The sequence below is a fragment of the Cuculus canorus genome, chromosome 35 (assembly GCF_017976375.1).
Source record: "Cuculus canorus isolate bCucCan1 chromosome 35, bCucCan1.pri, whole genome shotgun sequence".
In the NCBI taxonomy this organism is placed as follows: domain Eukaryota; kingdom Metazoa; phylum Chordata; class Aves; order Cuculiformes; family Cuculidae; genus Cuculus; species Cuculus canorus.
In genome coordinates, this window is record NC_071435.1 from 349,136 (window position 1) to 376,583 (window position 27,448).

The following is a 27,448-nucleotide window of genomic DNA, read 5'->3' on the forward strand; positions in this document are numbered from 1 at the left end:
GGGAGCGGCTGTGGGGTGGATCTATGGGGCAGAGGGAGCTCTATGGGGCCCAGAGGAGCCGCAGAGGCCCTTTTCAGACCTCTCCCCCCACTCTTTAACTCTTTCAGTGCCCAAAACAGCTTTAATTCACCTTCAAAATGGCCCCGAGGGGGGGTCAGGGGTCACCGGGGGGTCAGGGTGAGAGCAAGAGGGGGTCATCGAGGGGTCAGAGGTCACAGAGAGGCCATGGGGGGGTCACATAGGGGTCAGGGTGAGGCTGTGATGGGGTCACGGAGAGGTCACAGGGAGGTCATGACGGGGTCACATGGTGGGCCAGGGTGAGGCCATGATGGAGTCACGGAGCGGTCAGAGGTCACAGGGAGGTCACATGAAGGTCATGGTAAGGCCATGATGGGGTCAGAGGTTACAGGGAGGCCATGATGGGGTCGCAGAGGGGTCAGAAGTCACAGGGAGGCCATGATGGGGTCACGTGAGGGTCACATAGGGATCACGGGTGGTCAGGGGAGGCCATGATGGGGGTCACAGAGGGGTCAGAGGAGGCCATGATGGGGTCACAGGGGGGTCAGAGGTCCCAGGGAAGCCATGATGGGGTCACAGGGGGGTCAGGGGGAGGTGACGATGGGGGTCCCGAGGGGTTTCAGAGGGGGGCGATGAGGAAGGGCTGTGGCGGCAGCTCCCGCAGCCGCTCCCCACAGCGCAGCACCCAGCGCGGCCCCACCAGCGTCAGCGACGGCCGCCGCCGCACCACCTCGGGGGAAAAAGGGGGTGTCGGGGGGGGCAGAGGGGGGGCGACACCCCCCAATACCCCCCAGCCCCACACATCCCCCCCCGTCCCCCCTACACCCCCCCCACAGCCCCATAGACGCCCCTCCGGTCCCCCATTGCCCTCCCAATACAGGACAAACCCCGCCCCGAGCCACAAGCCACGCCCACCCCATCGCAAACATCACCCACACGCTCCAACCCCGCCCCTCTGCCTCAAGCCACGCCCCTCACAAAGCCACGCCCACCCCCAATCCAAGCCCTGCCCAAAGCCTCTCAGGCACAAAGCCACGCCCCCTCCGAGTCCAGGCCACGCCCCCACCTGCTCCAGGGCGGGGCCCCACTGCTGTGACGTCACCACGTGCGTCACCGCATCCGTCAGCGATGGAGACAGTGTCCTGCGCACCAGTACGGACCAGTATGGACCAGTATGGATCCTCAACCCCTCCCAGTCCTCCTCAATCCCACTGACTGCCTCCCAGTCCCCTCCCAGTCCATCCCAGTGCCTCCCAGTGACTCTCAATCCCCTCCCAGTCCCCTCCCAGTCTCTCCCAGTTTCCCTCAATCCCCTCCCAGTCCATCCCAGTGCCTCCCAGTGACCCTCAATCCCCTCCCAGTCCATCCCAGTGCCTCCCAGTGACCCTCAATCCCCTCCCAGTCCATCCCAGTGCCTCCCAGTTTCCCTCAATCCCCTCCCAGTCCATCCCAGTGCCTCCCAGTGACCCTCAATCCCCTCCCAGTCCATCCCAGTGCCTCCCAGTGACCCTCAATCCCCTCCCAGTCCATCCCAGTGCCTCCCAGTGACCCTCAATCCCCTCCCAGTCCATCCCAGTGCCTCCCAGTGACCCTCAATCCCCTCCCAGTCCATCCCAGTGCCTCCCAGTTTCCCTCAATCCCCTCCCAGTCCATCCCAGTGCCTCCCAGTGACCCTCAATCCCCTCCCAGTCCATCCCAGTGCCTCCCAGTGACCCTCAATCCCCTCCCAGTCCATCCCAGTGCCTCCCAGTGACCCTCAATCCCCTCCCAGTCCATCCCAGTGCCTCCCAGTTTCCCTCAATCCCCTCCCAGTCCATCCCAGTGCCTCCCAGTGACCCTCAATCCCCTCCCAGTCCATCCCAGTGCCTCCCAGTGACCCTCAATCCCCTCCCAGTCCATCCCAGTGCCTCCCAGTGACCCTCAATCCCCTCCCAGTCCATCCCAGTGCCTCCCAGTTCCCCCTATCCCCTCCCAGTGACTCTCAATCCCTTCCCAGTCCCCTCCCAGTCTCTCCCAGTTTCCCCTCAATCCCCTCCCAGTCCATCCCAGTGCCTCCCAGTCTCTCCCAGTGATCCCCACTCCCCTCCCAATCCCTCCCAGTGCCTCCCAGTCACAACAGATCCCCTCCCAGTCTATCCCAGTCCCTCCCAGTTGCCCCCAATCCCCTCCCAGTCCCCTCCCAGTTGCCCCCAATCCCCTCCCAGTGACCCTCAATCCCCTCCCAGTCCCTCCCAGTGACCCTCAATCCCCTCCCAGTCCCTCCCAGTCCCCTCCCAGTCCCTCACCCCCCGAAGGCGGTCACGTAGCGCAGCAGCCGCCGCTCCTCCTCCTCCGGGAATTCTCCGTGGAAAAAGAAGGTTTTGTCCTCAAAAAAATCTGCAATTTTTTTTTGGGGGGAGGGGGTCAGAAAAGGGGGGGGAGGGGCACCGGGGACACCCCCAAACCCCCCCCGGAGGGTCCCACCGGGCAGGGGGGGGAGGGGCTCCTCCTCCTCCTCCTCTTCTTCCTCTTCGCTGTTCTCCTCAGTGGAACCACCATAGGGGTCATCTCTGGAGAGGAAAGGGTTAAGAGCCCTCCCAGTCCATCCCAGTGCCTCCCAGTTCACACTCAACCCCTTCCCTGTCCCCCCAAATCCTTCCCAGTGCCGCTAAATCCCCTCTCAATCCCTCCCAGTTCCTTCCAGTCTCCCCCATTCCCTTCCAGTCCCCCCCAGTACCCCCAAATCCCCTCCCAGTTCCTCCCAGTGCCCCCAATCCCCTCCCAGTTTCTCCCAATCCCCTCCCAGTGCCCCCAGTCCCCTCCCAGTTCCCTCCAGTTCCCCCCAATCCCCTCCCAGTTCCCCCCAATCCCCTCCCAGTCCCCTCCAGTTCCCCCCAATCCCTTCCCAGTCCCTCCCAGTCCCCTCCCAGTTCCCCCCAATCCCCTCCCAGTTCCCCCCCAGTTCCCCCCAATCCCCTCCCAGTTCCTTCCAGTCCCCTCCCAGTATCCCCAATCCCCTCCCAGTTCCCTCCGGTTCCCCCCAATCCCCTCCCAGTTCCCCCCAATCCCCTCCCAGTATCCCCAATCCCCTCCCAGTTCCCTCCAGTTCCCCCCAGTCCCCTCCCAGTCCTCCCAATCCCCTCCCAGTCCCCCCCAGTCCCCTCCCAGTACCCCCAATCCCCTCCCAGTTCCCTCCAGTTCCCCCCAATCCCCCCCAGTTCCCTCCCAGTCACCTCTCAGCTTCAGTTTCATCCAAATCAGACCCTGAGAGGGATGAGAACAGTGGGGTGGGGGGGTGGTGTCCCCCCATTTTAATTGGGGGGGGTTCATTAGCTTTAATTAGGGGGTAATTAAGGGGGGGGGTCATTACCTGCAGCATCGGAGCTCGGGGGGGTCCCGGGGGGGGCGGGGCTGGTGGGGGGCGGGGCCTGGAGGAGAGGAGGGGGAGGGGTGAGGGACCCCAAAGGGGGAGTGGGGGGACCCCAAAGGGGGAGTGGGGGGACCCCAAAGAGGGTGTTCCCCATCCCCTCCCCCCCTCCCACCTGGCGGGGGGGGCGGGGCGAAGAGGGGGGAGGGGCTTCCGAGCCCTCTCCATCGTCGCTGCCGGAGGAACCGGAGCCGTCCAGGAGGTATCTGAGGGGGAATAATGCGTTCCTGAAGCCCCACCCACAAAGGGGCGTGGCATCAGAGGTCGGTAAGCCACGCCCATGAGGGGCGTGGTCACACAACCCCCTCCCATCAGGGGGCACAGACACTGAAACCCCTCTTACCCCTCCCATTGGGGGCATGGCCATAAACCCACCTGACTCCTCCCACAGGGGGCGTGGCCATAAACCTCTGAGCCCTCCAATTGGGGGCGTGGCCATAAACACACTGGACTCCTCCCACAGAGGCGTGGCCATACAAACCATCATACCCCTCCCATTGGGGGCGTGGCCATGCAAACCCACTCTGACTCCGCCCATCGGGGGCGTGCCCCCCCCCCCATCCCCCAGTACGGCCTCCCAGTATAACCCACTACCACAACCCAGTCCAACCCAGTCTGGCCCAGTACAGACTCCCAGTGAGACCCAGTCCGGGCCTCCCACAGCCCAACAGAACCGCCCAGTCCAACCCAGTCTCACCCAGTCCAGCCCAGTCTGACCCAGTCCAACCCAGCAGAGCCTCCCAGTCCACCCCAGTCCAACCCAGCAGACCCTCCCAGTCCAACCCAGTAGACCCTCCCAGTCCACCCCAGTCCAACCCAGCAGACCCTCCCAGTCCACCCCAGTCCAACCCAGTAGACCCTCCCAGTCCAGCCCAGTCTGACCCAGTTTGACCCAGTCTCAACCAGTCTGACCCAGCAGACCCTCCCAGTCCCTCCCAGTCCAACCTAACAGACCCTCCCAGTCCAACCAGTCTGCCCCAGCAGACCCTCCCAGTCCAGCCCAGTCCGACCCAGTATGACCAAGTCTAACCCAATCCAACCCAGCAGACCCTCCCAGTCCAACCCAGTCTGACCCAGTCCAACCCAGTTTGACCCAGTCCAGCCCAGTCTGACCCAGCAGACCCTCCCAGTCCACCCCAGTAGACCCTCCCAGTCCAACCCAGTCTGACCCAGTCCAACCCACTTTGACCCAGTCTCAATCAGTCTGACCCAGCTGACTCTCCCAGTCCACCCCAGTAGACCCTCCCAGTCCAACCCAGTCTGACCCAGTCCGACCCAGTCCAGCCCAGTCTGACCCAGCAGACCCTCCCAGTCCAACCAGTCTGCCCCAGCAGACCCTCCCAGTCCACCCCAGTCCAACCCAGCAGACCCTCCCAGTCCACCCCAGTCCAACCCAGTAGACCCTCCCAGTCCAGCCCAGCAGACCCTCCCAGTCCAGCCCAGTCCGACCCAGTATGACCAAGTCTAACCCAGCAGACCCTCCCAATCCAGCCCAGCCCGCCCCAGCAGACCCTCCCAGTGCTCCCAGTCCCTCCCAGTGGCTCACGGGGCGCAGGGCAGGCGGCGCTGGTGCCGTTGGCAGTCCCAGATCCAGGCGGGTCCCACCACGACGCCGCCGCGGGCGCGGGCGAGGGCGGCCTTGGGCGTGCGGGGGAAGGCGCAGCTGCGGAGAGGCAATTAACACCTAATTAGCCATAATGAGGGGGGGGGAACGGGGAATAAAGGCCTCTTTGCCTGCGCTGAAGGGAATGGGGGACCTATGGGGCACATGGGGGTCTCTATGGGGTCCCTGTGGGTCCTTATGAGTCTCTATGGGTCCGTATGGTCCTCTATTGGGCCTCTGTGGGGCAGATGTGGGTCCTTATGGGCTGCTATGAGTCCATGTGGTCCTCTATGGAGTCTCTGTGGGGCAGATGTGGGTCCCTATGGGGTCCCTATGGTCCTCTATGGGGTCTCTATGTGGTCCCTGTAGGTCCTTATGAGGATCTATGGGTCTCTATGGGTCCCTATGAGCCTCTATAGGTCCTTATGGGTCTCTATGGTACAGATGTGGGTCTCTATTGGTCCCTATGGGCCTCTATGGGGTTCCTATGGGTCCTTATGGGTCTCTATGGTCCTCTATGGGGTCTCTGTGGGTCCTTATGGGCCTCTATGGGGTCCCTGTAGGTCCCTATGGGGCAGACGTGGGTCTCTATGGGGTCCCTGTGGGTCCTTATGGGCCTCTATGGGGTCTCTATGGGTCCCTGTAGGTCCCTATGGGGCAGACGTGGGGGGCAGACGTGGGTCTCTATGGGGTCCCTGTGGGTCCTTATGGGCCTCTATGGGGTCTCTATGGGCCTCTATGGGGTCTCTATGGGTCCCTGTAGGTCCCTATGGGGCAGATGTGGGTCTCTATGAGGTCCCTGTGGGTCTCTATGAGTCCCTATGGGGCAGATGTGGGTCCTTATGGGTCCCGGGGGGTGTGGCCTATGACACAGTGGGCGTGGCCTATGACCCAAGGGGCGTGGCCTATGGCCCGAGAGTGGCCTATTGCCCAGGAGGAGTGGCCTATGGTGCAATGGGCGTGGCCTATGGCCAAGGGGGCGTGGCCCGTGGCCTTTTGGGGTGCCCCTACACGAGGTGGGTGCTGTCGGGGCTCCAGTCGGGGCGGTAGGCGGCGCCCATGGCGGCCGCGGCCTCGCGCAGACGACTCCTCAGAGGGTTCTGGAAGCCGCTCAGCACCAGCACCACCCCGGCCAGGATCGGGCCCGGCGCGGGGGGGCTGAGCCGCCCGCGGGGGGAACCGTTGGCTTTCGGGGACACCACCGAGCGCTTCCGGGGGGAGACGTCCGCTTTGGGGGTCAAACGGCGCTTGGGGGGCTGCGGGGAGAGGAGAAACAGGGGGAGGGGGGGTCAGGAACCCCAAAAATGGGGGTCATGGGGGTGTGGGGACCCAAAAATGGGGGTCATGGGGGGGTGGGGACCCAAAAAAGGGGGACACGGGGGGGTGGGGACCCAAAAATGGGGGACACGGGGGGGTGGGGACCCAAAAATGGGGGACACGGGGAGGTGGGGACCCAAAAATGGGGGTCATGGGGGGAGGGGGATCCAAAAATGGGGGACACGGGGGGGTGGGGACCCAAAAATGGGGGTCACGAGTATCTGAGGCCCCAAAAATGGGGGTCACAGGTGTCTAAGTACCCCAAAATGGGGTTCACGGGCATCTGAGGACCCCAAAAATGGGGTTCATGGGTATGTGGGTCCCCAAAAATGGGGTTCACGGCCATGGGGGTCCCCAAGACTGTGGGGGGGGGGGGGGGTCACGGGTGTCTGAGGACCCCAAAAATGGGGTTCACGGCCACGGGGGTCCCCAAAAGTGTGGGTGAGGGCCGTGGGGGTCCCCGCTAATGTGGGGGTTACCTTGGGGTCGGCGCCGGCGCTGCTCTGGAGGGCGGCGAGGGCGTAACTGGGCCCGGGGGGGTCCTGGGGGGGCACTGTGGGGGGAGATGGGGGGCAGTTAGGGGGGGTCTGGGACCCCCCCCTGCCCTGCTCCACATATAGGGGTCACGGGGGGAAAAGGGGGGGACGGGGGTTACCTGTTGGGGGGGACGGGGGGCGCCGATAGAAGAGAGCGCCGGGGGGGCGCGGGGGGCTGCCCCCCTCCTCCCGCACCGTGAAGGGGCCCAAACGCCGCACCTGTGGGGCACAGAGGGGGCACTTAGGGGGCAGATAGGGGGCTGGGGGGCAGTTATGGGGCTGGGGGGGCAGATAGGGGGCTGGGGGGGCAGATAGGGGGCTGGGGGGGGCAGTTAGGGGGCAGATAGGAGGCTGGGGGGGCAGTTAGGGGGCAGCTGTGGGGCTGGGGGGGCAGTTTGGGGGCAGGTAGGGGGCTGAGGGGGCACTTATGGGGCTAGGGAGCAGTTAGGAGGCTGAGGGGGGCAGTTAGGGGGCAGCTATGGGGCTGTTAGGGGGCTGAGGGGGGCAGTTAGGGGGCAGCTATGGGGCCTGGGGGGGCAGTTAGGGGGCAGCTGTGGGGCTGGGGAGGCAGCTGTGGGGCAGTGAGGGGGCAGTTATGGGGCTGGGGGGGCAGTTATGGGTCAGCTGTAGGTCTGGAGGAGACAGTCTTGGGAGCAGTTATGGGGCAGTAATGAGGCTGAAAGGGCACTTATGGGTCCGGGGGGGGCACTTATGGGGCAGTAGGATCAGTTATGGCGCTGGAAATGTCATTACAGGAGAACTTATGGGGCAGGGGGGGCACTTATGGGGCTGCGGGGTGGTTGGGGGGGGAGTTATGGGGTGGGGGGGCAGTTATGGGGCAGCTATGGGGCACTCACGGGAACGCGGGGGGGGTCTTCATCCTCCTCGGGGGGAGAGAAAATGCGAACAAAGGAGAGACCGAAGGGGCGACTCTGGAGGGAAATGAGCCCCATAAGTGCCCCCCTGACCCATAACTGCTCCCCCACACAGCCCCATAACTGCCTCCCCACAGCCCTCCCGACCCATAACTGCCCCCCCCAGCCCCATAACTGCCCCCCCACAACCTCCCAGCCCCATAACTGCCCCCCCACAGCCCCCCCGACCCATAACTGCCCACCCCTCAGCCCCATAAGTGCCCCCCCCAGCCCCTCAGCCCCATAACTGCCCCTCCACAGCCCCTCAGCCCCATAACCGCCCTCCTTCAGCCCCATAACCGCCCCCCCACAACCTCCCAGCCCCATAACTGCCCCCCCCAACATCCCAGCCCCATAACCACCCCCCCTCAGCCCCATAACTGCCCCCCTTCAGCCCCATAACTGCCCCCCCACAACCCCTCAGCCCCATAACTGCCCCCCCACAACCCCTCAGCCCCATAATTGCCCCCTTTCAGCCCCATAACTGCTCCCACAACGTCCCAGCCCCATAACCGCCCCCCCCACAGCCCCATAACCGCCCCCCTTCAGCCCCATAACTGCCCCCCCACAGCCTCTCAGCCCAATAACCGCCCCCCCCACAACATCCCAGCCCCATAAGTGCCCCCTCAGCCCCATAACCGCCCCCCCTCAGCCCCATAAGTGCCCCCCCACCCCCTATCTGTGGGGCAGAAGGGGTGGGGGACCCCCCCAGCCCCTCCGTCCCCCCGTTAAGGATCCGGGGGGGTCACCTGGCAGTAGGGTTGGGAGCAGACGAGGCGCAGGCGCCGCCCCCCCCCGCGCCGCCGCCCCCGACACCAACGCCTCCGCCCCGAAGAGCCGCACGCGGCGCAGCTCAACCCCCGCGCGGCTCTCGCCCGGAGACGCAAACGCCGCCGTCGGCAGCAGCACCTGCGGAAACCGGGGGAAAACGGGAGGAAAAGGGAGAAAAACGGGGGAAAAGGGAGGAAAAACGGTGAAAAAACAGGGGAAAACGCAGAAAAATGGAGGAAAAGGAGGGGAAAAGGAGGGGAAAAGGAGGGGAAAAGGAGGGGAAAAGGAGGGGAAAAGGAGGGGAAAAGGAGGGGAAAAGGAGGGGAAAAGGAGGGGAAAAGGAGGGGAAAAGGAGGGGAAAAGGAGGGGAAAAGGAGGGGAAAAGGAGGGGAAAAGGAGGGGAAAAGGAGGGGAAAAGGAGGGGAAAAGGAGGGGAAAAGGAGGGGAAAAGGAGGGGAAAAGGAGGGGAAAAGGAGAAAATGGGTCAGAAGTGGAGCAAAAATGGAGGAAATAGGGAGAAAATGGGGGGAAATGGAATAAAAATGGAGAAAATGGGGCAAAAACGGAGGGAAAAGAGGAAAAAAAAGGGGAAATGGGGCAAAAAAAGAGGGAAAAGGGGCAACGATGGCGGAAAGAGGGCAATTGGGGGGGATGGGGGAATAAGGGGGGGCAATGGGGGGGCAATAGGGGGCAATAATGGGGGCAATAAGGGGAGGATGGGGGCAATAAGGGGGGGGCAATCGGGGCCGTGTCCCACCTGGAAGTCGCCGTCGTCGTTCCCCACCAGAGCCTCCACGAAGGCGGCGCCGTCGTTGCCGATATGGAGACTGTGGATGGGGCGGACGACCCCCAACTGCCGGGGGGTCAGTGACCCACAGCGACCCATAGCGACCCCACAGAGACCCATAGAGACCGACAGCAACCCCATAGCAACCCACAGCGACCCATAGGGACCCCATAGGGACCCAGAGACTCAATAGCAACCCCATAGCGACCCACAGCGACCCATAGCGACCCATAGAGACCCCACAGAGACCCATAGAGACCCCACAGAGACCCCCAGAGATATATAGACCCCATAGCGACCCACAGAGACCCCTTAGCGACCCATAGAGCCTCCTTAGTGCCCTACAGAGACGCACAGCGACCCCATAGAGCCCTATAGAGACCCACAGTGCCCCACACCGCCTCATAGACACCCATAGTGCCCTATAGAGCCCCACAACGACCCCATAGTGCCCTATAGGGACCCACAGCGACCCCATAGTGCCCTATAAAGACCCACAGTGCCCCCATAGGGACCCTCAGCGACCCTACAGTGCCCCATAGAGCCCCACAGCGACCCCATAGGGACCCATAGTGCCCTATAGGGACTCACAGCGACCCCACAGTGCCCTATAAAGACCCACAGTGCCCCCATAGTGCCCCACAGAGCCCCATAGAGACCCACAGCGACCCCATAGAGCCCCACAGCGACCCCATAGAGCCCCATAGTGCCCCACAGAGCCCCACAGCGACCCCACAGCGCCGCCCCACCTCTAACACGACGCTGATCTGCTTCTCCCCCGCCGCCGCCCCCCGCCAGCGCCCGCCATTGTCCGGTTGCAGCAAATTCTCAGCCGGGAAGCGCTAAAGAGGGCGGAAAAACAAAGGCCGAGACTTCACCACGAGGCGTCGGGAAGGAGCTCGAGGCGCCCCCGGCCCCTCCCGGTCCTCACGGGGTCGGAGCTGCTGACGGACACGACGCGCGTTAACGGGATCTCCGGCATCGCTGCTCTCCCGCCACTCCAACCGGAAGCGACCGCCCCTTCACTTCCGGTCGCTCTGCGCCACGGGGTCCTCCACCTCTATGGTACGCAGTCCTCCCGAATGCAACGCGCATGCGCTAAAAAATCCGCCGGGACCGCTCTGCGCTTCGCGGTCCTCCAGACTCGATGGTTCCTGGTCCTCCATTAGCGCTGCGCATGCGCTTAAAAAAAAAAAAAAAAAACCCAACCCGCCGGGACCGCTCTGCGCTTCGCGGTCCTCCAGACTCGATGGTTCCTGGTCCTCCATTCGCGCTGCGCATGCGCAGTGGCTCCCCCCCACCAGGGGTGGGCAATTAGGGTCAGGGGGGTAATTAGGGAATGGAGAGGGTCATTAGCAACCTTGAGAGGGCTAATTAGGGGCTGGGGATTAATTAGCACCCCCGGGGGGGTCTAATTCAGGGCTAGGAAGGGGAATTATGACCCCTGGGGGGGGTAATTAGCAGCCCCATGGGGCTAATTAAGGGCTGGGGGGTAATTAGCAGCCCTGAGGGGGCTAATTAGGGGCTGGGTGTGTAATTAACAGCCCGACTGAGTTAATTAAGGGCTGGGGGGGGGGGAATTAGGACCCCTGAGGGGGGTAATAAGGGTCTGGGGGGGATTAATTAGCACCTTGGGGGGTAATTAGCGGCTGAGTGGAACAATCACGACTCGTTAACTGCTAATTAACACCTAATTAAAGGCTGAAAGGTGGTAATTAAGACCCCGACCCGGATAATCAGGGTCTGCAAGGAGTAATTAAGACCCCTGGAGGAGTTAATGAGGACCCTGGGAGGGGGTAATTAAGGACGATGGGGGGTAATTAAGGAGGGAGGGGGAGTAATTAACAGGGACAGCGTTAATTAAACACGGGGGGGTGGAGCTTTAATTAAGGGCTTTAATTAGGGGCTTTAATTAGGGGTTTAATTAGGGGCTCAGCCCAGCAGCCGCCCGTATTCCGCCAGCGCCGAGGATTTCTTCACTCCATCCCAGATGCGGGCGGCGTAGTGGAACCTGCAGGACCAGTATGGACCAGTATAAACCAGTATGGACCAGTACAGGTCAGCACGCGCCCTCCCCGCACCCACTGGTGCGCCCCAAAGCCTGAACAGTCCTCTCCCAGTATAAACCAGTTCCCTCCCACTACCACCAAATCCCCTCCCAGTCCATCCCAGTCCACTCCAATGATCTCAAATCCCCTCCCAGTTCCCCCCAATCCCCTCCCAGTCTCTCCCAGTGCCCCTAAACCCCCTCTTAATCCCTCCCAGTTCCCTCCCAATCCCTTCCCAGTCCCTCCCAGTGCCCCTAAATCCCATCCCAGTCCCCTCTCAATCCCCTCCCAGTCCCTCCAGTGCCCCCCAATCCCCTCCCAGTCCCTCCCAGTCCATCCCAATCCCCTCCCAGTCCCTCCCAGTGCCCCTAAATCCTGTCTTAATCCCTCCCAGTTCCCTCCAATCCCCTTCCAGTCCCTCCCAGTTCCCCCAATTCCCTCCCAGTACCTCCCAATCCCCTCCCAGTACATCCCAGTGCCTGTAAATCCCTTCCCAGTGCCTCCCAGTCCCTCCCAGTCCCCCCCAATCCCCTCCCAGTGCCCCCCAGTCCCTCCCAGTCCCCCCCAATCCCCTCCCAGTGACCCCCACTCCCCTCCCAGTCCCCCCCAGTTCCCCCCAATCCCCTCCCAGTCCCTCCCAGTGCCCCCCAGTCCCCTCCCAGTCCCCCCCAGTCCTCTCCCAGTCCCCCCCAGTGACCCCCAATTCCCCCCCAGTCTCACCAGTTCCTCTCGGTCAGGAGGGTGTGGGACAGTTGGGCGCGAGCGGCCGCCAACACTCTCCCCCTGAGCCGCGACAGCAGAGCCCCAAAGGAGCCGTGGCCCCGAAAGGGCGGCAGCAGCGGGAACAGCGCCGACGCCCCCCCTGCAACGGCCGCGGGGCGCTATGGGGCGCTGGGGGGCGCTATGGGGTCTCTATGGGGTCTCTATGGGTCTCTATGGGGCCTCTATGGGTCCCTATGGGGTCTCTATGGGGTCACTATGGGTCGGTATAGGTTCCTGTGGGGTCTCTATGGGTCGCTATGGGTCTCTATGGGTCTCTATGGGGTCTCTGTGGGTCCCTATGGGTCCCTATGGGTCTCTGTGGGGCGCTATGGGTCTCTATGGGGTCTCTATGGGGTGCTATAGGGTCTCTATGGGTCTCTATGGGTCCCTATGGGGTCTCTATGGGGTCTCTATGGGGTCTCTATGGGGTCTCTATGGGTCCCTATGGGGTCCCTATGGGGTCGCTATGGGGTCGCTATGGGTCTCTATGGGGTCTCTGTGGGGCGCTATGGGTCGCTATGGGTCTCTATGGGGTCCCTATGTGGTCCCTATGAGGTCTCTATGGGGTCTCTATGGGTCCCTATGGGACTCTATGGGGTCTCTATGGCTCTCTATGGGGTCTCTATGGGTCCCTATGGGTCGCTATGGGTCCCTATGGGGTCCCTATGGGTCTCTATGGGGTCTCTATGGGTCCCTATGGGGTCTCTATGGGTCTCTATGGGGTCCCTATGGGTCGCTATGGGTCTCTATGGATCCCTATGGGGTCCCTATGGGGTCTCTATGGATCCCTATGGGGTCGCTATGGGGCAGCCGTGGGTCGCTGTGGGTCTCACCAGGCCGGGGGGGCTCCTCGCTGTCCCCCTCCATGGGCGGCAGCAGCACGAGGTTCACATCGGGTTCGAGCGTCGCCTCCCGCAGTCCCGGCAGCAGCGACCGCATCGACAGCGCCCCTGAGCCCCACAGCTGCCCCACAGCCGCCCCACACATCCCCCACAGCGCCCCACAGCCGCCCCACACATCCCCCACAGCGCCCCTGCGCCCCACAGCTGCCCCACAGCCGCCCCACACATCCCCCACAGCGCCCCACAGCCGCCCCACACATCCCCCACAGCGCCCCACAGCCGCCCCACACATCCCCCACAGCGCCCCTGCGCCCCACAGCTGCCCCACAGCCGCCCCACACATCCCCCACAGCGCCCCTGCGACCCACAGCTGCCCCACAGCCGCCCCCCACAGCGCCCCTGCGACCCACAGCCGCCCCACAGCCCGCAACTGACCCATAACTGCCTTCCCAGACCCATAGCTGCCCCATAAGTGCCCCCCAGCTCCATAACTGCCCCCCCAGCCCTATAACTGCCCCATAACTGCCCTCCCAGACCCATAACTGACTCATAACTGTCCCCCCAGCCCCATAAGTGCCCCCTCTGCCCCATAGATTTCCCCCGCCCCATAGATTCCCCCTCTGCCCCAAAGATTCCCCCTCTGCCCCATAGATCCCTCCCCTGCCCCATAGATCCACCTCTGCCCCATATATCCCTCCCCTGCCCCATAGATCCCTCCCCTGCCCCATAGATCCCCCCCTGCCCCATAGCTGCCCCACACCTTTGTACTTGAGGTGGGAATTGGCCATCAGGCGGTCGAGCACTCGGTTCATCGCTCGGAGCCGCCGTGGGGTGAAGGACTCGGGGCGCGCGCGAGTCTGCACGAACACTGGGGGGGGCACTTATGGGGCAGCTGTGGGGCTGGGGGGGCACTTATGGGGCAGCTATGGGGCTGGGGGGGCACTTATGGGGCAGCTATGGGGCTGGGGGGGCACTTATGGGGCAGCGATGGGGCGGTTATGGGGCTGGGGGGGCACTTATGGGGCGGTTATGGGTCTGGGGGGGCACTTATGGGGCGGTTATGGGTCTGGGGGGCACTTATGGGGCAGCTATGGGGCAGTTATGGGGCAGTTATGGGTCTGAGGGGGCAGTTAAAGGGGCCATTATGGGGCAGAGGAGCAGTTACGGGTCTGAGGGGGCTGTTATGGGGCAGCTATGGGGCTGGGGGGCACTTATGGGGCAGCTATGGGGCTGGGGGGGCACTTATGGGGCGGTTATGGGGCTGCGGGGGCACTTATGGGGCGGTTATGGGTCTGGGGAGCACTTATGGGGCAGCTATGGGGCGGTTATGGGGCAGTTACGGGTCTGAGGGGGCTGTTATGGGGCTGTTATGGGGCAGCTATGGGGCAGGGGTGGCTGTGGGGTGGATCTATGGGGCGGGGGCGGCGCTATGGGGCAGCGCTATGGGGCTCACCCAGGTGGGGGTTGAACTCAGAGGGTTCTTCGGCTCCGGCGCCGCTCTCGTGCGAAGGGGACGGAGTCGAAGGCTTCACCATCTCAGCCGTCTGCAGGAACCTATGGGGCAGCCGTGGGGCTCAGATGGGTCTCTATGGGTCTCTATGGGTCTCTAAGGGTCTCTGTGGGTCTCTATGGGTCCCTATAGGTCTCTATGGGTTTCTATGGGGTCCCTATGGGTCCCTATGGGGTCTCTATGGGTCCCTATGGGTCAGTTATGGGTCTCTATGGGTCTCTATGGGGTCTCTATGGCTCTCTATGGGTCTCTATGGGTCTCTATGGGGTCTCTATGGGGTCTCTATGGGTCCCTATGGGGTCTCTATGGGTCCCTATGGGCTCTCTATGGGTCCCTATGGCTCTCTATAGCTCTCTATGGGTCTCTATGGGGTCTCTATGGGTCCCTATGGGGTCCCTATGGGTCCCTATGGGTCCCTATGGGTCCCTATGGGGTCTCTATGGCTCTCTATGGGTCCCTATGGGGTCTCTATGGGTCTCTATGGCTCTTTATGGGTCCCTATGGGGTCTCTATGGGTCTCTATGGCTCTCTATGGGTCTCTATGGGGTCGCTATGGGTCTCTATGGGTTCTCTATGGGTCCCTATGTGGTCCCTATGGGGTCTTTGTGGGGTCTCCGTGGGGTCTCTATGGGTCCCTATGGGTCTCTATGGGTCCCTATGGCTCTTTATGGGTCCCTATGGGGTCTCTATGGGGTCTCTATGGGTCTCTATGGGGTCTCTATGGGTCCCTATGTGGTCCCTATGGCTCTCTAAGGGGTCCCTATGGGGTCTCTATGGCTCTCTATGGGGTCTCTATGGGTCTCTGTGGGGTCTCTGTGGGTCTCTATGGGGTCTCTAAGGGGTCCCTATGGGGTCCCTATGGGTCTCTGTGGGTCTCTGTGGCTCTCTATGGTCTCTATGGGTCCCTGTGGGGTCTCTATGGGGTCCCTATGGCTCTCTATGGTCCCTATGGCTCTCTATGGGGCAGCTATGGGTCGCTATGGGGCAGACCTGTAGAGGGCGGGGTCTGTGAACCAGTCCTGCAGGAGGAGCACAACGTGGCTGTAGGTCCCTATGGGGTCTCTATGGGTCCCTATGGGTCCCTATGGGTCCCTATGGCTCTCTATGGGTCAGCTCTGGGTCAGTTATGGGTCGCTATGGGGCAGCTATGGGGCAGCTATGGGTCGCTATGGGTCGCTATGGGGCACCTGTAGAGGGCGGGGTCTGTGAACCAGTCCTGCAGGAGGAGCACAACGTGGCTATGGGTCCCTATGGCTCTCTATGGTCTCTATGGTCCCTATGGCTCTCTATGCTCTCTATGGCTCTCTATGGTCTCTATGGTCACTATGGTCTCTATGGTCCCTATGGGTCGCTATGGGTCGCTATGGGTCGCTGTGGGGCACCTGTAGAGGGCGGGGTCTGTGAACCAGTCCTGCAGGAGGAGCACAACGTGGCTATGGGTCCCTATGGCTCTCTATGGCTCTCTATGGTCCCTATGGCTCTCTATGGGTCGCTGTGGGGCAGCTATGGGGCAGCTATGGGTCGCTATGGGTCGCTATGGGGCACCTGTAGAGGGCGGGGTCTGTGAACCAGTCCTGCAGGAGGAGCACAACGTGGCAGACGGTGAAGAGGAACGCGGCCACCTGCAGCGACTGCAATTAACCGCCGCTAATTAGCCTCGTTAGCACTAACGAACCCCCCCCAACACCCCCCACACCCCCCGATTCACCCGGAATCGCCCCCAAATTACCCACAGCTCATCCTAATTAACCCTCATTAACCCTCATTAACCCTAATTAACCCTAATTAACCCTAATTAACACTAATTAACCCGTGTTTACCACTCGTCACCCATTCTTTAGTCCTAATTAGCCCTAAATACCTCCTATTTCCCTCACGTAACCCCACTTTTACTCATAATTAGCACTAATTACCTCACATTTCCCTCCCGTAACCGTACTTTTAGTCATAATTAGTACTAATTAGCACTAATTACCTCATGTTTTCCTGTCATAACCCTGCTTTTACTCATAATTAACCCTAATTACCTCATGTTTCCCTCTCATAATGCCTCTTTCACTCATAATTAGCCCTAATTAGGCCTAATTACCTCACATTTCCCTCTTAGAACCCCTCTTTCATTCATAATTAGTACTAATTAGCCCTAATTACCTCATATTTCCCTATAATAACCCCTCTTTTACTCATAATTAGCCCTAATTAACCCTAATTACCTCACATAACCCCTCTTTCACTCATAATTAGCCCTAATTAGGCCTAATTACCTCATATTTCCTTCTCATCACCCATCTTTCACTCATAATTAGCCCTAATTAGGCCTAATTACCTCACATTTCCCTCTCATGACCCCTCCTTCACTCATAATTAGTACTAATTAACCCTAATTACCTCATATTTCCCTATAATAACCCCTCTTTTACTCATAATTAGCCCTAATTAACCCTAATTACCTCACATAACCCCTCTTTTACTCATAATTAGCCCTAATTAGGCCTAATTACCTCACATTTCCCTCTCATGACTCCTCCTTCACTCATAATTAGTACTAATTAACCCTAATTACCTCATATTTCCCTATAATATCCCCTCTTTCACTCATAATTAGCCCTAATTAGGCCTAATTGCCTCATATTTCCCTCTCATCACCCCTCTTTTACTCATAATTAGCCCTAATTAACCCTAATTACCTCATATTTCCTTCTCATGACCCCTCTTTCATTCATAATTAGCCCTAATTAACCCTAATTACCTCACATAACCCCTCTTTCACTCATAATTAGCCCTAATTAACCCTAATTACCTTATATTTCCCTCTTATGACCCCTCTTTTACTCATAATTAGCCCTAATTAGGCCTAATTACCCCACATTTCCCTCATATAACCCCTGTTTCAGTCATAATTAGTCCTAATTACCATTAATTACCTCACATTTCCCTCACATAACCCCTCTTTCACTCATAATTAGCCCTAATTAACCCTAATTACCTCACATTTCCCCTTAATTACCCCATGTTCTCCCCTAATTAACCCTAATTACCCTTTGTTCTCCCTAATTAACCCCACGCTTCCCCCTCACAACCCCATCTTTACTCCTAATTGATCCTAATTAACCCTCATTACCCCGTGTTCTCCCCTAATTACCCTTAATTAACCTCAATTACCCCACGTTTCCCCCTAATTACCCCTAATTACCACTAATTAACATCAATTACCCCTAATTAGCCCCAAGTTTCCCCCTAATTAACCCCTATTTCCCCTTAACACCGCAATTACCCCACGTTTTCTCCTAATTAGCCCCGTGTTCTCCCCTAATTACCCTTAATTAACATCAATTACCCCATGTTTCCCCCTAATTACCCCTAATTAACCTCAATTACCCCTAATTAGCCCCGAGTTTCCCCCTAATTACTCCCTATTTCCCCTTAACACCGCAATTACCCCTCATTTTCTCTTAATTACCCCCGTGTTTCCCCCTAATTACCCCTAATTAACACTAATTACCCCCCAATTATGGCTAATTAACACTAATTAACCTGCATCTCGACGTAGGTGTGGGGGAGGCTGTGCTCGGGCGGAAGCTTCCGGTCGTTATTAATGAGGTGATCGAGCAGCGCCGGGCTCAGCAGCGGCTTAACGAGGCAATTAGCGCTAATTAACGCTAATTAACACTAATTAGCGCTAATTAGCGGCCATAAGGGGTCACCGCGCGGTAACGAGGGCGGAAAGTGGGACCAAAAGGGGATTGAAGGGGGGGAATAAGGGCTCGTTAGGGCTAATTAGCGCTAATTGGGGTTAATTAGCACCAATTAGAAGAATTAGGAGTAATTAGGGGGAGGCTTACGAGGTAATTAGGCGCTAATTAGCGGCAACGAGGGTGGGGAAGGGGAGTTAAGGCGGTAATTAGGGCTCATTAGGGTTAATTACCGTTAATCGAACGCTAATTACGAGGCGGCGTGGGTGGAACGGGCGTTAATTAGCGTTAATGAGGGCTAATTAGGCGGCAGTAGGGCGGAATTGGGTGGCGGGGACCAAGGGGAGGGGGGAATAGAGGCTAATTAGCTGCCATGGGGGTTAATTAGCGGCAAAGCGCTTAATTGGGGCCAAGAGCCATTAATCAGACTTAATTAGCGCTAATTACGCATCAGTTTGTGCCCCAACGGGGGTCTGGAGGGGCTAATTACGAGTAATTAGCTGTGATTGAGAGGTAATTCAGGGTTTAATTAGGGTCCTATATGGGTTTATTAAGTCCAATAAGGCTTAATTAGCGTTAATTAGCGTTAATTGCATCACAGCGTGGCCTGGGGAGAGGGGAACCCTGGGTTAATTAGGAATAATTACGTTCAATTAAGAGCCAATTAGCGGTGATGTGGGGTTAATTAGGGCCAATAAGGCTTAATTAGCGTTAATTAGCATTAATTAGCGTTAATTAGCGTTAACTGCATCACAGCGTGGCCTGGGGAGAGGGGAACCCTGGGTTAATTAGCAATAATTATGTTCAATTAAGAGCCGATTAGCGGTGATGTGGGGTTAATTAGGGCCAATAAGGCTTAATGAGCGTTAATTAGTGTTAATTAGTGTTAATTAGCGTTAATTAGCATTAATTGCATCACAGTGTGGCCTGGGGAGAGGGGAACCCTGGGTTAATTAGGAATAATTACGTTCAATTAAGAGCCAATTAGCGGTGATGTGGGATTAATTATGGCCAATAAGGCTTAATGAGTGTTAATTAGCGTTAATTAGCGTTAATTAGCGTTAATTGCATCACAGCGTGGCCTGGGGAGAGGGGAACCCTGGGTTAATTAGGAATAATTACGTTCAATTAAGAGCCGATTAGCGGTGATGTGGGGTTAATTAGGGCCAATAAGGCTTAATTAGCATTAATTAGGCTTAATTAGTGTTAATTAGGCCTAATTAGCGTTAATTAGAGGGTGGAGGAGAGAAGGGGAGGAGAGACGGAGCTGCTTCGGAGGAACGGGAGGGGGGCAATGTGTGTTAATGAGGGTCAATGAGGCCTCAGCGAGGCCTCGTTAGCGCTAACGAGGGCGCATTGATTAATGAGCGCTAACGAGGCGGCACCTGCGTGTCGAGGAAGACCACGCGCTCCTGCGTGATGAAGAAATCGATGCCGCCCGTTTGGCAGCCGCCGCGTTCCCGGAGCTCCGGGCCCTGCGGGCGGAACACGAACGCCCTGCGGCGGCACGGACCAGTACAAACCAGTATAAACCAGTACAGACCAGTAGGGACCAGTAGGGACCAGTAGGGAGCAGTGACTGCCACCCCTGGGCCCCTCAGTGACTCCCAATCCCATCCCAGCATCCACTCAATCTCCTCCCACAACTTCCAGTCCTTCCCATGCCTCCCAGTATAAACCAGTATAAACCAGTAGGGACCAGTATAAACCAGTAGGGACCAGTGACTGCCCCCCCCAGCCACTCAGTGACTCCCAGTCCCCTCCCAGTTCCTCCCAGTGCTTCCCAGTCCCCTCCCAGTCCCCTCCCAGTGCCTCCCAGTCCCCTCCCAGTGTCTCCCAGTCCCCTCCCAGTGCTCCCCAGTCCCCTCCCAGTCCCTCCCAGTGCTTCCCAGTCCCCTCCCAGTGCCTCCCAGTGCCTCCCAGTCCCCTCCCAGTGCTTCCCAGTGCCCTCCCAGCTCCTTCCAGAGCTCCCCAGTCCCCTCCCAGTCCCTTCCAGTGCTCCCCAGTGCTCCCCAGTCCCCTCCCAGTCCCTCCCAGTGCTCCCCAGTCCCCTCCCAGTCCCCTCCCAGTGCTCCCCAAGTCCCCTCCCAGTCCCCTCCCAGTGCTCCCCAGTCCCCTCCCAGTCCCTTCCAGAGCTCCTTGGTCTCTCCCAGTCCCCTCCCAGTTCCTCCCAGTGCCCCCCAGTCCCCTCCCAGTGCCCCCCAGTCCCCTTTCGCTCCCCTTTCTCTCCCTCCCAGTCCCCTCCCAGTGCCCCCCAGTCCCCTCCCAGTGCTCCCAGTACCGGGGGTCGTCGTCGGGCTGGTTCCCGGCCAGGAGGGACAGGAGGGTGGATTTCCCGGTCCCCTGCAGCCCCAGCGCCCCCACCACCAGCACATCCGTCTGCTCCAGCAGGAACTGGGAGCACTGGGAGCTCAGCGCCGCCTCCCAGTAACCCCCCAGCAGGAACTGGGAGCACTGGGAGCTCAGCGCCGCCTCCCAGTAACCCCCCAGCAGGAACTGGGAGCACTGGGAGCTCAGCACCGCCTCACCAGTGCCTCCCAGTAACCCCCCAGTAACCCCCCAGGAACCCCCAGCAGGAACTGGGAGCACTGGGAGCTCAGCACCGCCTCCCAGTAACCCCCAGTAACCCCCCAGGAACCCCCCAGGAACCCCCAGCAGGAACTGGGAGCACTGGGAGCTCAGCACCGCCTCCCAGTGACCCCCAGTAACCCCCAGTAACCCCCCAGGAACCCCCAGCAGGAACTGGGAGCACTGGGAGCTCAGCACCGCCTCACCAGTGCCTCCCAGTAACCCCCAGTAACCCCCCAGGAACCCACCAGGAACTCCCAGCAGGAACTGGGAGCACTGGGAGCTCAGCACCGCCTCCCAGTAACCCCCAGTAACCCACCAATAACCCACCAGGAACCCCCAGCAGGAACTGGGAGCACTGGGAGCACTGGGAGCTCAGCACCGCCTCCCAGTAACCCCGCAGTAACCCCCAGCAGGAACTGGGAGCACTGGGAGCTCAGCACGGCCTCCCAGTAACCCCCAGGGCCCTCCCAGTAACCCCCAGTAACCCCCAGGGCCCTCCCAGTAACCCCCAGTGTCTCCCAGTAACCCCCACAGCCATCCCAGTAACCTGCAGTGAATCCCAGTAACCCCCCAGTAACCCCCAGTGCCCTCCCCAGAACCCCCCAGTAACCCCCAGTGCCCTCCCAGTAACCGCCACAGCCCTCCCAGTAACCCGCACTGCCTCCCAGTAACCCACAGGGCCCTCCCAGTAACACCCAGTCCCTCCCAGTCCCCTCCCAGTCCCTTTCAGTCCCTCCCAGTTCCCTCCCTCACCTCCAGGGCGCTGTCACACCAGTTCATTTGCTCGTCCACCAGTTTGATACTGGTTTTCATCTTCTCCGGCGCCGCCAGTCGCGCCTGTCCGGCCACGGCTGCGGGGACGCGGCTCCCAGTGCTCCCAGTGCCTCCCAGTACCCTCCCAGTGCCCTCCCAGTGGGCTCCCAGTGCCTCCCACACCCCTCCACTCCCTTCCCAGTCCCTCCCAGTACCTTCCCAGTCTCTTCCAGTCCACTCTGCTCCCTTCCCAGTCTCTCCCAGTGCCTCCCATCCCTTCCCAGTCCCTCCCAGTTACCTCCCAGTGCCCTCCAAGTCCCTCCCAGTCCCCTCCACTCCCTTCCCAGTCTCTCCCAGTCCCCTCCACTCCCTTCCCAGTCTCTCCCAGTGCCTCCCAGTCCCCTCTGTTCCCCTCCCAGACCCCTCCACTCCCTTCCCAGTCCCTCCCAGTACCTTCCTGGTCTCTCCCAGTCCCCTCCACTCCCCTCCCAGTCTCCTCCACTCCCTTCCCAGTCCCCTCCAGTGCGTCCCAGTCTCTCCCAGTCCCCTCCCAGCACCTCCCAGTCCCCTCCATTCCCCTCCCAGTCTCTCCCAGTCCCCTCCCAGTGCTTCCCAGTCCCCTCCATTCCCCTCCCAGTCTCTCCCATTCCCCTCCCAGTGCCTCCCAATCCCCTCCCAGTGCGTCCCAGTATCTCCCACTCCCCTCCCAGTCTCTCCCAGTCCACTCTGCTCCCTTCCCAGTCTCTCCCAGTGCCTCCCAGTCCCCTCTGTTCCCCTCCCAGACCCCTCCACTCCCTTCCCAGTCCCTCCCAGTACCTTCCTGGTCTCTCCCAGTCCCCTCCACTCCCCTCCCAGTCTCTCCCAGTCCCCTCCCAGTCTCTCCCAGTGCCTCCCAGACCCCTCCACTCCTTTCCCAGTCCCTCCCAGTCCCCTCCCAGTGCCTCCCAGTACTCACGGTCGATGGCCCCGGGGGGGGGCAGACCCCTCCCATGGAGGCTGTACACGGGTTGGGTGGGGCGGGGACCGCCCCCTTCCCTCTCGCGGGGCGTGGCCAGCGCTGGCCCCTCCCCTCCGGATGGGGCCACGCCCCCTCCCGCCGCCGCCCCGCCCCCGCGAGGCCCCTCCTCACCGCCCCCCCGCGCCTTCATCAGCACTATGGGCGGGGCCGGCGGGGGCGGGGCCGGCGGGGGGGCGCCCTTGGGCGGGGCCTGCGGGGGGAGAGGGGCGGGGTTAGATGGAGATATGCCCACTCGAGACCACGCCCCTTCCTGCTACCCCATAGGACCCACAGTGCCATAAGCCACGCCCCCTCATGGCCGCCCCATATATCACAGTGCCACAAGCCACGCCCCCTCCCATTCACCTTGAGTTGTGTCATAAGCCACGCCCCCTGCTTGACCACGCCCCTCCCGATCACCCAAGAGATCACGGTGCTTTAAGCCACGCCCCCTCCTGACAGAGCATGCTACCATAAGCCACGCCCCCTTTTGGCCACGCCCCCACAAAGTCCCCCAGGTCTCTCCCAGTCCCCTCCACTCCCTTCCCAGTCTCCCCCAGTGCCTCCCAGTTCCCCCCAGTCCCCACCAGAGCCACCCTCTCCCCTCCCAGTCCCTCCCAGTCCCCTCCCAGTACCTCCCAGTCGCCTGCAGTCCTCTCCCAGTCCCTCCCAGTCCCCTCCCAGTGCCTCCCAGTCCCCTCGCAGTCTATCCCAGTCCCTCCCAGTGCCTCCCAGTCCCCTCCCAGTGCCCCCAGTTCCTCACCCGCTCCCCCGGGGGTTTCGCCAGGATGATCGGTGTCTTCTGCATCAGCCCCGATGGCTCCTCCCCCCCTTCCTGCTGGGGGGGCGGGGTCAGCGCTGGCCACGCCCACCCCAACAAAGCCCCTCCCCCAACCCCATAGCACTGCCCCCTTTAGGCCCCGCCCCCAAACCCCGTGTCCATATCAAGCCCCGCCCCTCCCAGTACCCCCAATCCCTTCCCAGTGCCCTCCCAGTGCTCCCAGTCTATCCCAGTCCCCTCCCAGTCTATCCCAGTTCTCTCCACTCCTCTGCCAGTGCCTCCCAGTCCCCTCCCAGTCTATCCCAGTCCCCTCCACTCCCTTCCCAGTCTCTCCCAGTTCACTCCCACTGCCTCCCAGTCCCCTCCATTCCCCCCCCAGTGCCTCCCAGTCTCACCCGTCGGTCTCCGCCGCCGTCGGATTGGTTCTCGCGGGGCCACCGGCGCCTCCCGCCCGGAGCCGGGCTCTGCCCCGAGTCCGACATCCGCCTGCGGAGGGACCAGTGCCGCCCAGTGCCCTCCCAGTGCCCTCCCAGTGCCGCCCAGTGCCCTCCCAGTGCCCCCTCAATGCTTCCCAGTGCCTCCCACTCCTTCCCAGTTGCCTCCCAGTGCCTCCCATTCCCACCCAGTGCCTCCCAGTGCTTCCCGAGCACTTCCCAGTGGCCCCCACTCCCCTCCCAGTGCCCCCCAAGTACTTCCCAGTGCCTCCCATTCCCATCCAGTTCCTCCCAGTTGCCTCCCAGTGCTTCCCAGTTCCTCCCACTCCCTCCCAGTGCCCCCCAAGTACTTCCCAGTGCCTCCAAATCCCATCCAGCGCCTCCCAGTTGCCTCCCACTCCCTCCCAGTTCCTCCCACTCCCCTCCCAGTGCCTCCCAGTCCTTCCCAGTGCTTCCCACTCCCTCCCAGTGCCCCCCAAGTACTTCCCAGTCCCTCCCATTCCCATCTGGTGCCTCCCAGTTGCCTTCCAGTGCCCTCCCAGTTCCTCCCACTCCCTCCCAGTGCCCCCCAAGTACCTCCCAGTGCCTCCCATTCCCACCCAGTGCTTCCCAGTTGCCTCCCAGTGCCCCCCAAGTACTCCCCAGTGCCTCCCATTCCCCTCCCAGTTCCACCCACTCCCTCCCAGTTGCCTCCAATGCTTCCCAGTGCCCCCCCTCACCTCCCAGTGCCTCCCACTCCCTCCCAGTGCCCCCCCCACCGCCTCCCAGTCACCCCCCAGTACCTCCCACAGGGCCTATAGCGGAGGGCGAAGGGGTATGGGGAGAGTCTATAGGTGACGGGGAGGGTCTATAGAGGAAGAGGAGGGGCCATAGGAGCCGCCAGGAAGGAGCTATAGGAGGACAGGAGGGGCTATAGGGGCACAAAGAGTCCCAGCGGAGGGATACGGGGGGGCCGCACCGCATCGCACGCGCCGGGCGGAGGGATACCTGAAGCGGCAGCGCCCGTTGCCGCGGTAACGAGTCCCGGCGTTTTCCCCCCCCCCCCCCACCGCGCGCGGCTGCAACAGCAGCGGCTCCGGCAAAGGGGGAGTGCGCATGCGCAAAGGGGGCGGGGCCGACGCGCGGGGAGGGAGTGCGCGTGCGGAGAGGGCGGGAGGGGAAGTGCGCATGCGCAGATGCTTTCGCGCTTAAGATTGATTGACGTTGTGGAGGGGGCGTGGCCATCTATCTATTTACATAAAGGGGCGGAGTCAAAGCGGCGTTGACTACAAGTAGGCGTGGCTTTAATGTGATTAGCAGGAGGGGGCGTGGCTTTAATATGATTGACATGAGGGGCGTGGCCTCAGCGATTTAAAGGGCCAGGCGCCCTTATTTTTTGGGGGGGTCTCTAAGGGGGGGGGAGACATGACAGGGTGACCACGTGACCCTCAGGGCCCCCCAAAATCCCAGGGACGAGGGGGATGGGTTAAAAAACGGTCAAAAAGCAGTGAAAAAAGGGGGGGGTTAATAAGGGGGGGGCTTTATGGGGGGGGGGGCAAATCGGGGGGGGCGTCTCCTGTCTGTGCCCCCCCAAAAGCTCCAGGCGCTGTTCGAGCCCCCCGAGACGATGATGGAGCTCCTGGAGCAGAGACAGGACCTGGGGGGGGGTGGGGAGAGGGTGAGGACCCCCCCTTGACCCCCCCTTAGGGGACAATGGGACCCCCCCAGACCCCCCAAAAGAGACCCTGGGGGTGAGGACCCCCCCTTGACCCCCCCTTGGGGGACAATGGGACCCCTCCAGACCCCCAAAAAGAGACCCTGGGGATCATATATGGGTCCTGGGGGTCTCTCTATGGGTCCTGGAGGGTCTCTATGGGTCTCGGGGGTCTCTATGGGTCTCGGGGGGGGTCTCTATGGGTCTCGGGGGTCTCTATGGGTCCTGGGGGGTCTCTATGGGTCTCGGGGGTCTCTATGGGTCCTGGGGGGTCTCTATGGGTCTCGGGGGTCTCTATGGGTCCTGGGGGGTCTCTATGGGTCTCGGGGGTCTCTATGGGTCCTGGGGGGGCTCTATGGGTCTCGGGGGGTCTCTATGGGTCCTGGGGGGTCTCTATGGGTCTCGGGGGTCCCTATGGGTCTCGGGGGGCTCTAAAGGGGTCCCTATAGAGGTCCCAGAAGTCCTTCAATGTTAATATTAATTAAGAGGTTAATGTTAATTAATGGTCCCCAATTAATTCCCCTCATTCACCACTCCCCCAATTAATTCCCCTTATTAATTACCCCCCCGGGATCCCCTCATTAATCACCGCCGTAATCCCCCTCGTTAATTAATCACCTGCTATTAATTAACCCCCCTTATTAATTACCCCCTTATTAATTAACCCCCCTTATTAATTACCCCCAGCGAACCCCATCCATTATTTACCCCCAATTAATCCCCCTCATTAATTAATTAACCCCAATCAATCCCACTTCTCACCCCCCCAATTAACTCCCCCCTAATTAACCCCTGGACCCCATCTCATCTCCCTCGTTAATTAATCTCCCCCTGATTAATTACCCCATATTCAGCCCCCCTCATTAATTAACCCCTCCTCATTAATTAACCTCACCCTAATGAGCTTCTCCCCCCCCCTTCACGCCCAGCCCAGGTTAATTAAGAGCTGCTGTAATTAAGCTCAATTAACACCTGAGCTCGTTAAGGGCCTCCGAACGAGCTGAGTCAGCACCGCCCTTCCCAGTGACTGAGGTCAAACTGGGAGCGACTGGAAGGACCCGGCCGGGCCCCTCCCTCCTCCCCTCAGGGCACTGGGAGGCACTGGGAGGCACTGGGAGGGACTGGGAGGCTCCGTAACTACCTCGGGGTTTGGACTGGGAGGCACTGGGAGGGACTGGGAGGCACTGGGAGGCTCTGTAACTACCTTGGGGTTTGAACTGGGAGGCACTGGGAGGCACTGGGATGAACTGGGAGGGACTGGGAGGCTCCGTAACTACCTTGGGGTTTGGACTGGGAGGCACTGGGAGGCACTGGGATGAACTGGGAGGGACTGGGAGGCTCCGTAACTACCTCGGGGTTTGGACTGGGAGGCACTGGGAGGCACTGGGAGGCACTGGGATGAACTGGGAGGGACTGGGAGGCTCCGTAACTACCTTGGGGTTTGAACTGGGAGGCACTGGGAGGCACTGGGAGGCACTGGGAGGCTCCGTAACTACCTCGGGGTTTGAACTGGGAGGCACTGGGATGGACTGGGAGGCACTGGGAGGCACTGGGAGGCTCCATAACTACCTCGGGGTTTGGACTGGGAGGCACTGGGAGGGACTGGGAGGCACTGGGAGGCACTGGGAGGCTCCGTAACTACCTCAGGGTTTGAACTGGGAGGCACTGGGATGGACTGGGAGGCACTGGGAGGCACTGGGAGGCTCCGTAACTACCTCGGGGTTTGGACTGGGAGGCACTGGGAGGGACTGGGAGGCACTGGGAGGCACTGGGAGGCTCCGTAACTACCTCGGGGTTTGAACTGGGAGGCACTGGGATGGACTGGGAGGCACTGGGAGGCACTGGGAGGCTCCATAACTACCTCGGGGTTTGAACTGGGAGGCACTGGGAGGCACTGGGAGGGACTGGGAGGCTCCGTAACTACCTCGGGGTTTGGACTGGGAGGGACTGGGAGGCACTGGGAGGGACTGGGAGGCACTGGGAGGCTCCGTAACTACCTCGGGGTTTGGACTG

General features: G+C 60.8%; 2 protein-coding genes across 2 annotated transcripts; both read right to left on the minus strand.

Annotated features, from left to right (window-relative positions):
- Positions 1-581: 581 nt before the first annotated feature.
- Positions 582-10,620, minus strand: XRCC1 (X-ray repair cross complementing 1). The gene is given in 18 exon segments (XM_054052577.1): positions 582-748; positions 1,085-1,160; positions 2,304-2,394; positions 2,482-2,567; positions 3,231-3,261; positions 3,368-3,398; positions 3,540-3,630; positions 4,971-5,087; positions 6,039-6,283; positions 6,824-6,897; positions 7,000-7,099; positions 7,738-7,812; positions 8,544-8,594; positions 8,596-8,703; positions 9,323-9,418; positions 10,102-10,194; positions 10,284-10,350; positions 10,562-10,620. Coding segments are annotated over 18 exon segments (1,602 nt in total). The 3' UTR covers positions 582-637.
- Positions 10,621-11,254: 634 nt separating this feature from the next.
- On the minus strand, positions 11,255-24,847 carry SMG9 (SMG9 nonsense mediated mRNA decay factor). Its single transcript, XM_054052595.1, has 15 exons — positions 24,730-24,847; positions 24,525-24,589; positions 23,704-23,794; positions 23,291-23,365; positions 22,486-22,738; positions 21,531-21,628; positions 20,488-20,600; positions 19,592-19,703; positions 18,049-18,144; positions 16,060-16,145; positions 14,458-14,558; positions 13,765-13,872; positions 12,996-13,112; positions 12,121-12,262; positions 11,255-11,363 (listed from the first exon to the last, which is right to left on the minus strand). The coding sequence occupies exons 3-15, from the start codon at positions 23,788-23,790 to the stop codon at positions 11,285-11,287; spliced, it is 1,467 nt and encodes a 488-aa protein (XP_053908570.1). The 5' UTR covers positions 23,791-23,794; positions 24,525-24,589; positions 24,730-24,847; the 3' UTR covers positions 11,255-11,284.
- Positions 24,848-27,448: the final 2,601 nt, after the last annotated feature.

Excerpts from the sequence above, each read along its gene's own strand:
- SMG9 (XM_054052595.1), bottom strand. The coding sequence starts at position 23,790 with ATGTCGGACTCGGGGCAGAGCCCGGCTCCGGGCGGGAGGCGCCGGTGG. Across the intron at positions 21,629-22,485 it reads CCCCCCCGGGGCCATCGACC|CCGTGGCCGGACAGGCGCGA; the intron begins GTGAGTACTGGG and ends GCGTCCCCGCAG. Across the intron at positions 19,704-20,487 it reads CAGCCCGACGACGACCCCCG|GGCGTTCGTGTTCCGCCCGC; the intron begins GTACTGGGAGCA and ends GTGCCGCCGCAG.